Source organism: Cicer arietinum, chromosome 2, assembly GCF_000331145.2.
Source record: "Cicer arietinum cultivar CDC Frontier isolate Library 1 chromosome 2, Cicar.CDCFrontier_v2.0, whole genome shotgun sequence".
Classification (NCBI taxonomy): Eukaryota; Viridiplantae; Streptophyta; class Magnoliopsida; order Fabales; family Fabaceae; genus Cicer; species Cicer arietinum.
The window spans coordinates 1,409,344-1,420,035 of NC_021161.2; the positions used below are offsets into that span (position 1 = coordinate 1,409,344).

The window sequence follows — 10,692 nt, forward strand, 5'->3', positions numbered from 1 at the left end:
TTTGCTCTTTATCTCTTAAAATGGATAGATTATGACGAATTTTTTATTTGAAATTACTCATTTAATTTTTTTTTTATTATTTTGTATTCAAATAAATGATTCTCTTACATATTTTTTTCTTCTTAGTAATTTCGTTGTGTGATTTTGTTTTGATTTTTCAATTGTTGTGGATTCGTTTGATTTCATATTGACATATTAGTTTGAATCAAGTGCAAATTTAATAAATGACTTTAGCGTCTTTAACATTACAGCTTTAGAGACATGAGTATGATGTTTGTTTTTTTTACCCGATAATTAAACTTTTTATTAATATTCTTCTTCCAACATTTTTTGATTTAAAGACTATAGTGACTCTGTATTTGGATGTACATGTACGTGTAGTTAAGTAACACACTCTTTTTTGAAAAAAGGAAACATACTTTATCTTTTCTCCAATGCCAGAAATAAGCATTGAATATACCATCTGAAACATACATGCAATTAATTCATCCTTTTTCTTTTAATTGTTTGTACGAAAAAATTCAAAAGGAAAATAAAAAGCAAAACGCATGCAAAAAAGATTAAAATCACGCTATCCTAGTGATAAAAGCAAGCATGTGCATGAAGTTAGATGTCCTTTTAATTACGTGAGTGCAACATCTTACTAATAAGCTTGTGACAAAAGAAAATATATTTATTAAATTTAATCAACAAAAATTGATGTACGTAAAATTATTAAAATATAAAATTTACATATAATAGAACACAAATATAATATCGTACAAAATACAGTGAAATCACAGTTTGTTTTTAACAAAATATCAAAGTATTGTATTTGTGTCTCATTTTATGTTCTAATAAGATTATTCTATTAAAAGGACCAAAGGAAGTATTACACTTAAAAATAACTTTAAAAAAAATTAAAAGCTTGTTTGTTACACATTATTAAAAAAAAGTGATTTTAATATTTTATAAATTGTTGAATATTTATTTAAGATTTTAAAAAAAAAATGTATTTTTTTTACTATGTATGATAAAAATATAATAATTTTTCATATAATAAAACTCTAACACTAATCTCTATTTATAAGGAAATAAACAAAACTCCTAACTCTAAATAAATAAAGAAAACATAAGACAAATTAAATTTGCACTCATCTAAAGTGAGAAGTTATTAACGTAAACATATAAGAGGTTAATATTATAACTGCTCATATTTGATAATACATGTGCATATAATACTATTCATTTATCAAATGTTTATATTATTCCTTTTATTTTCAAAGTGAGTTGCTCACTTTAGGAGCATGATGTTTTGATAACTAAACAATTTGAAAACTAATCTTAGGAGATATCTAATATAACGTAATCAACTCTAACAAATGAACTAAGAAATTCATATCATAAAATGTAGAGTTTAAGCATAAATTCAACTAGTGATATTCATATTGTTCACCTATTTCTAGTTTCTACACTAGAGGTACCATTCTAACTTAATGGAATGAAAAGAATTAGTTTAGGACTTTTTTTTCATCACTAAAGTGAATGATTACTATCCTATAAATCCTTGATAAGTTTCAACACAAAGTTTATCAGCCTTTACTGCAATTTTGTTTTTTGAATGTTTGATCTCCTCTTCTTTTGAGCCCATATCGGTCCGTATATCGCCAAGAGCGTCCGACCGAACCGCCTATCAGTTATCTGTAGTTGCAAACAATCACTTACACGGCTCAACCGTTGGCATATCATCAAACTAACGTATATTAAGTTCATAAAACTAGGTCAAAAGAATTTTCAATGTTTTAAAAACCAAACTGTTCAACTGATTAAATCATAGACCTATGTGATACTGTCTACGATTCAATTATTTGAACGGTTTGGTTCCAGTTCAAGTGATTTAAAGCAGTTGAACCATGATGACCTACAGGCCTCACCGATTCAATGACAAGTTCTGTTTGATTCAATGACCAGTTCCATTTTTAAAACATTGAGAATTTGAAGAAAAATTGATGGTTTGCAATTGCGGTGTAACACAAATCCACAAAATTATATGTGCTTCGCGAAATTGCAAACAGGTACTGTTGATTACTTGAATTACCTTCACAAGGCGTCCGCAAGACTCTAACATGTCGGTTTTCGAAGGATACTCAACTACCTATATCAAAACATGAGAGTTCCATGTAAAGTTAGTAACCAGAAGAATATTTGGACCAAGAATAAGAAAAGTAAGAAAATAATTCATACAATAAAAGTGTCTTCTCCAATAAAGGGTGATTCTGAAATCTGCTTCATCAACACAGCATAGTCAACTTCTGTATATGGAGGGGTGACACTAATGTAATCAAATGGACCATTGTTTCCTGCATATGAACAATTCAAATTTGCAACATCAGAAATTTCATGGATAATTTTCTTAGCATACTCTCTTTTGTCTATAAGGGTTGTATCCATTGTAGGGCGGTCTTGCATATTTGCAAGAGACCTGTGTTGCCAATCACAAATCTCAGAATAGTGGTTTGTTCAAATTTTATTACGTTATAGCCGCTATTTGATAACACTTTATACAAAATAGCATATAGCAAAACAACAATGGTTGTTCAAATATTGCAAGGCGACGACGACTATAGCGTCGCTATAACTGTTATTTGACAACATTGCAAGAGATTCATTCAGAATCTTGAAATTTTTATTGCATTTCCTTGAACAAAATTCTTAACCATAGCTACATAAAATCCATAAAAGGAGTGCTATAGCATTGTAAGGTAGTAGAATTTGAACAAACCGCTATTTTCCTTGATCCATGATTGACAGCTGTGATATGTATAAAATAAAATTAAAATGAGAAATATGTACATGCCTACAAATTGCACTGCGCGTTCAAAGAATTTCTCCACTCGGACAATGTGTATAATTGAATCATCAAGGAATCCGGTCACCTCTAAGTTTGGACGTAAAACGTCTGATACAACCCAAGGATCCATCTCAACAAAATGCACCTAAAATGTTTGCATTTTATTAAAATCACATAATCAAAAGACTTAGTTTAGGCAAAAAAAATGCATTATACATGGGAATATTTAAAAACAATTGTTGAAAATCTTTTTGTGCAAATCTCCTTAAACCGGAGTTGCCAATTAGAGATTGCGGAAAATAGAGGTTTGTTTGAATTCTGCTACGCTACAGTGCTGCCATAAACGTTATTGACAACACTTTGTACTAAATCATGTATTGTAGAGAAATAGCGTTTTGATAAAATTTTGCTACGATATAGCGTTGTAGCGCCGCTAATTGACAAAACTGCCTTAAGTTTGATGAAAATCTATGAATTCCATTTTCTAACAGAAGGCCAATTCCACAAATGATAACCATTTAGTAAAACTCACAATCCATATAACAGTGATTGCAAACTGCTCATTGAAAACTTAAATACCTCAGAACATCCTCGGCTAAGTGCTTCAATTCCAACAGAACCGGTACCGCTATACAAGTCTAACCAACGTCCAGGTCTCAAGTATGCAGGACAACCACCAGCCGCCTTGGCATTATTATAAAAAAAATTATTAGTTTATTACTATAAACAAGAAAGTCACAGCAAGGAAATTGTACAAACTAGATGAAACTCAAGATCAATAGTTAATAAGCAAACAAGTGTACCAAGGGCCTGTTTGGATAGACACATTTGAGTTTATTTAATGGCATAAGCACTTGTATATAAGCTATTTTATCTTTTGTTATAGAAATAGCTTATATATAAATACTTATATGATAAGTGCTTAATTAAGTTGTTAAAGGAGATAACGTTTTCAACCGGTACCTGTATTATATCAAAGGCTGCACCTTTCACCACCTCCATCATGGGGCGTACATCCATGCTCTTTGGTGATAGTAGCTTTGTTCTTCGAGCTGTTCCTCCAAGAACCTATGTAGTCATTGGACATAAAAGCGATACATAATTTCATTGTGTTCAAAAACAAATTTCTATATAAATTAACTACTCAAGCGTGACAATCGAATTAAAATAAAACAGTAAAATGTTGATGTGATAAAGCTTGATTCGTTAATGATAAGCTCCTGAGATTAGTTTACAACTAAAATAGATGTGGTGGCCTTAAATTTTAACTATCAGAAAGCCATAGGTAGCGATTGATGAAACGGGACAATAATATCGTAGATATTTTATTTGGATAGAGCGGAGTAAAGTTTTCATAACATCGTTTGAAAAGTGGCCGGAATAATAGGAGTGATAATTCTACTTCACTCCACACTATCAATTCCCATCAATTCAATATAGCCTAAGTTCACAAGAGATACAGAAAAACAGTCTAGAAGTGCATCCACAAACCATCATCAGATTCCATTTCATCTCTTTCATCTCCATCTAGTATATTAAATGACTAAATATTTTTACACGCGATCGCAAAAACTACATTATCTCAATTTTTAAATCAAGAAAACCACTTGTTGGGCAATGAAAATATGAAGCACATAAACAAGGGAGAGTTTTATAAACTTATAATGTACAATGGATAAAACTCCAAATATGTCTCTGATCTTAAACTTATAGATAAGTGTTTTCAATTTGTCAAGCGCAAACTGCAGAAAATAGCAATTTGTTCAAATTTTATTACATTACAGTGCCACAATAGCCCTTCTTTAGAACATTTTGTACTAGATCGCATATAGCGAAACAATAGCGATTTGTTCAAATTGCGCTACGCTATAGCCATTATTTAACAACAAGGATAGATATATTGGCAATTCATCATACGCATAAAATGTAGCCATCCTAAATGATACGGCAAGGACACAAAAAAGGTGACTATGGTCCTCTAAAAAGTAAGGCACACTTCATTTGGAATGCACCACAAATTTTTTTAATAACAAATTTCAGCAACCTCTCAACAATCTATCCATAAACACACACAAAAAATCCTTATTTTCCTCATCAATTAACACTTCTAAGTCCTAAAATGAGATTACCTGAAGCAATTTATGGGTAGTACGAGGTGTCTTAGGTTCCTCGGGTGGATCCTCATGCTCTTGCTTCCCTCTTCTTGTCTTTTGTTGCTCCTTTTTCTTCTTGGACTAAACAGTTTCATTTACAACAAAAAACAAAACACAGCAAAATTCACAATACAAAAGATTTAGAGACAGTTTCCACAACCATTTATGGAAGAAAAAAATATTAAAAGAATCTTACAATGATACGTAGACACTGCGATTAATTACAGAAAAATGAAGTGATTGAAACTAGCCATATGTCGTGTCGATGTCAACACCGAACACGGCTTTAATTAGAAATGTCTGAAGTGTTGATGCTACATGATACAATATTAAGTTTTTTAAATAAGAATTTCTTGTATAAATTAAAATTAGCTATTGCATCTCAATTTTCTTCAAAAGCTCTTTTTTTTCTAGTTTCTCCTTGAACAACTTCAATCTGATAAGCATTTCTTTGAAAGTCAATAACATAAACATATTCAAATTGAAAAGTTAACCAGAAATACAATTCAAACACAGCTCAAAAACCTTGAATTAACATGTGATATAAAAATTGAGTAAATAGTCATTTTGATCATTGAATGTGTGAGACACTGTCAATATAAAAGTTGCAAATACACCTCCAATATTTTTTTGTCAGTAATCTTATGACCTAATTGACCAACAGAAAACACATTTGAGGATTCAACTGACTAACTAAAGACATGTTCGAAGCACTGATATGATTAACAAAAGACATATTTAAGTACTATATTTTTATAATTTTGATACATTTAAGAATCAAAATGATGATTTACTCTATTTTCCTCTATAATAATTTAGAAGCATAGGAACAAAAATAAGAGAAAAGAAAAATGGAACCTTTGGAGATGATTGAGAAAAGTAGTCATCAGCATCAACATCATAACCATACCGTTCAAGTAAGATTTTTTTCTCTTCACTCGCTAACCCATTTCCTGATTCTGCAAACCATTAAACAAACACAAAATTCCCATCATTTTAAAACACAAATTGAATCAATTTTTTTTTCCTTCAAAATTTGAATGGTGTAATTAAGCAGCAATTATGAACTTACTTGTAGAAGAGAAAAGGGTTAGCGAAGAAGAGCGTGTAGATGAGAAAGTGAGAAGAGGAAGAAGAGAAGAAGGAGAAGAAGAATATACATTGGTTTTGGTGTTTAGAAGAAGTGGTGAGTGTGTTGGAGGGGACAAAATAGACATTGTAAAATGAAAATGTGTTTGGTTTTAGAAACCAAACACTTGTTGAGTTTAAGGATAAAACTACCTCAAACCGCCGCCAAAAAGCTGCACTAGAAAAAACATTTTGATTTTGATTTTTTTATTTGCTGGCAATAGTATTTAAAATAGGCAAAATTCTATTATGGGCACTTTGACGAGTGGTCTTTTATAAAATAGTATTTAAAAATTACTTAAAACTTTAATGATATTTTTAAAAAATATAAATTAATAATTTTTTTGTTTTTATAAATAAAATGATGATATAGAGAGACCACAAAGGAGTAAAAGGCAAAAAAAATAAAAGAAAAAAAAAAAACAAAAACAAAAATTAATGGTTAAAATGTAAAAATAGGTTACTAGTATTTTTTTTTTTATAAAAAAAATTTAAGATGAGGGGAAGATATCTCAATTTAAAATAAGGAAGAATTTTGAACTCAAAATGTACTTATAAATAAATTTTTATTTACTCTCTTTTAAAGATATTAGTAGAACTCAAACTTAGAACCTCTGAATCCAAAGACTAAGAGTATTTTCTTCTAAAAAAGTTATAATAAAAAAATCATATAATGTAACTAAAAACAATTAAATATTTTTTTTTACCTTTTTTAAGTTTAAAGATAATTATTAATTATATTTTTATATTAAACTTATTATTTTTTACTCAAATTAAATATATTTTAATCTCTAAAAAAAATACTCATTATTTAAACTAGTTTCTACTTAAAATGTTCATCTTAGATTGTTTTTTCCCTAATTGATGGATGTAATAAGTGTAGATAAACACTTGTCAAGTTGGTTTTGGAAAAATTGATTTAAAGGATAAGAGCCCTTGTTGCCTTGTTGGACCTATGATTATATGGGCTTTCATAACCATGTTGAAAACATTTCCTCCCAGAGTTTTGTACCGTGCACCCCCCATCTTTTCCTCCAACCCCTCAATTCCAATGGAAAAGACTATATTACCCTTTTTACAATTGGATAAAACAATAAAAAAAATTATTACTCCATTCCACACACCCCCCTTCGAAAGTTACAAAGTATACCATCTAAATCGACAATTTTAAACATTCGAAATATTAAAAAGTAAGATTTATTGACATTTTCGAAACTTTGGTTAAACATGAAAGTTTCGAAACTTTAATTTCCAGAAGAGGATTTCGAAAATTTGGATAAATTTGAAATATTCGAAACACAATTTTTCAGAATTCATACAAAATTTCGAGAGTTTGGATGAATTCTAAATCTTCGAAACAAGTTTTTTCCAGAATTCATAAAAACCTTCGAAACTTTTGTTGAATTTGAAATATTCGAAACACAATATTCGAACATTTGCAAATATTCGAAATGCAACAATTTCGAAAGTTTCATATTTTCGAAACAAGTCAGTTTCGAAAGTTTTGATTGATGGGAAAGGTTCGAAATATAAATTTTTTTATTAGTAATAAATTAATAGTAATAAATAATAATAAATTTATGATAATAAATTAATAGTAATAAATAATAATTCATTTATAGTAATACATTTGTAGTAATAAATTAATGGTAATAAATTTGATATCTAATTTTTGAAGTTTAAGTAATTTTAAAAATAAAAAAAAAGTTTCGAAAGTTTCGAAACTTCTGAAATTTTCGAAAAGGAATTACTTCAAAGGTTTGAAATTTTCGAAGTATATGTGATTCGGAAGTTTCAAATTCATCCAAACTTTCGAAGCTTTCTGGAAAAATACACTTCGAAAATTTCATATTCATCCAAAATTTCGAAAATTTCTGGAATATTTCATTTCGAAAGTTTGGTATTTTTCCAAAGTTTCGAAATTAGTAATTTTTTCTGCATAATTACATTTTGAAAGTTTCCAATTTCATAAAAATTTCGAACAAATCAAAATACTTATTTGGTATTATTTCAAAAGTTTGAAATTTTCGAAAATTAATAAAGTTTTTATAATTTTCGAAAGTGGGGGTGGGAAACTGGAATGATAAACTTTTCCATAATTTTATATAAATTAAACAAAGACAAAATTGTCTTTAAAAAAATTTGGGGGGTGGGAGGTAAAATGATAGGGGTGCACGGTACAAAACCCTTCCTCCCAACCGTGGCAAAAAATTTAGATGGCCCTTCATTTGCCTCTTGTGTTTGTTCTTCTGTTTTTAATTTACACCATCAAAAATTAAAATTTAATCAAAAATTAAAATAAATAAATATAGGTGACTAAATGAACATTTACCAAAATTTTGTTACTTACTCCATAATTATACTCCTATTCTTATAATTTATCAGAAATTGTAATTTTTTTATTTCTTTCCATTTTTTATTACTTTATTGTTTACTCACATCTCAAGTTTTTAATAATAAAAAATTTATCTTATTATTTCAGAAAATTTGAACAATCAAATTTTTTGAAATTAATATATTCTGAAAATTTTGAACAATCAAATTTTATGGTACACAAAGGTATTTTAGAGTGAAAAATTATGGTCAAATGAGTGAAAAACTAGGATAAAATTTAAGGTTTGATTAATCGTTTTAAAATACGGACGAAATAAGAAATTGTGATTAGAAGTTTGCTTTACTATTATTGTGCGAAGGCTACAACGCTATTCTTCTTTTGAGCAAACTATTATTATTATAGTAATATGTCATAGGAAATAGATCTACAAGATAATATGTGAATTATATTAAATTTTATTTTGAAATTTAACATGACATTTTATACAATCTTACTTTGCATCAGATTTAATTTTAATTTTAATTTAAAATAATATTTTAAAGGTTTAAATGTAATTTTAGTTACTTAATATTTGTTTTGATTTTTTGTTTTTTCTTAATTTATTTTTATCATTTATCTTTTACTTAATATTTGTTTTGGTCATTTACTATTTTGTTTTTTAATTTATTTTGATCATTATAAGTGATGTATTTTAATTTTTTTTCATATAACTCTTTCAAACAAGTGTATAATTATTTTCATGAACTATTTAGATCAAATATTGGATCGATTATAAAATTAAGTTTGCAATTTTAATAAAGATGGAGTAAAAATACAATAAATTATGATGTATCCTTCAGTTCAAAGAGTTTAATATATTTAAAGCATGTAGGAAGAAATTTTCAAGTGGAATCCTATGGTTGGATTAAATGGTTATTTTTTTTAAAAAAGTATTATACTTGATACATATTGACAATTGTTATAATAAATTACAATAATTCAATGTTGTTATAACTTTGGTTGTGATTGTGTAAAGTACTATAATACATTACTTATAAAATATAAATGAATAAAATAAAGACAAATGATCAGAATAAATATTAGGAACAAGATACGTAACTAAATTTATATTTAAACCTACTTTAAAATATGTCAAAATTGATATAAATTAGTATCTTTAAATTACATTCGTAAGACCTAGCTTGACAAATATCGATATTCTTATGTTGGATACTATCTCTCGGTTCGAACTCGAATCCTTACAATTATTTGCGAATTTCTTTATCATTTCTTCTAAAAACAAAAATAAAATTATTATAAAAACAAAAATAAAATTATTATATGCATACCTTCATATATGTGAGTATTATTGTTTAGTGGCAATGACTTTTCTTTATGCCATTAGTGTTTGGTCACATGTAAATTTCAAACCTCAATTTTAATATCCTCATTAACTAGGTCATTCGTTTTCATGGTACATTTACATCTCAATTCTAATTCATTTCATCAATTCGATCCTTAAGATACAACTTGCAAATATCACAAACAAACATACCACCATAATATATTCACAATCTTACATGTTACACATTGACGAGTTTGTGTAAATCAACAAACACAGATCCATAAGCTCACAATACAAAATCATATGAAAAATCTCACATAACAATACAAAATAATAAAACATATTTACAATTCATTGATTTTTTTCAAAACACTAATTTTTTTTAGTTTAATTATATTTTTCGTCATTATCTTTTACTAAATATTTATTTTGGTCATTTTTTTAAATTTATGTTCGTTATTTATCTTTTTATAAATGATCAATGTTTCATCCTTGATCTCTAAGTTCAAATTCTAAATTTAAAATTTATATGACCATTATACTTGAATATATACATAAAATAACGTGTCTTTTTTTATCCTTGTTCTAAAACTAAAAGTTTAGAAAAAAATTATCTTTCTTAATTCTCATACTTTTGTTACTCTTTGATGCTCAAATTTGTGAAAAAGAAAAACAAAAGATTATTTTCTATAATAATTTCCTTTACCAATAATTATTTGTCTCTACTCTCGTCTTAAAAAGTAAAAATTTATGATTTCTTTAATATATTCCATGTTTATATGCTTATAAATTTATTAAAACAATAATAATGATTTTATCATTTTATGTGTATGTAGATTGAGAATTGGCAAGGATTGGGATATGACTTTACAGTAGTGGTCCTGCTCTTAGATTCATGTATAATGTATTATTTTACGGTGGC

General features: G+C 27.6%; 1 protein-coding gene across 1 annotated transcript; it reads right to left on the minus strand.

Moving 5' to 3' along the window:
* Positions 1 to 1,355: 1,355 nt before the first annotated feature.
* LOC101503254 (uncharacterized) lies at positions 1,356 to 6,275 on the minus strand. The gene is made up of 9 exons (XM_004489302.4): positions 6,056 to 6,275; positions 5,842 to 5,942; positions 4,960 to 5,064; positions 3,794 to 3,898; positions 3,410 to 3,514; positions 2,837 to 2,975; positions 2,224 to 2,339; positions 2,078 to 2,134; positions 1,356 to 1,680 (listed from the first exon to the last, which is right to left on the minus strand). The coding sequence occupies exons 1-9, from the start codon at positions 6,198 to 6,200 to the stop codon at positions 1,579 to 1,581; spliced, it is 975 nt and encodes a 324-aa protein (XP_004489359.1). The 5' UTR covers positions 6,201 to 6,275; the 3' UTR covers positions 1,356 to 1,578.
* Between the last annotated feature and the right edge of the window lie 4,417 nt (positions 6,276 to 10,692).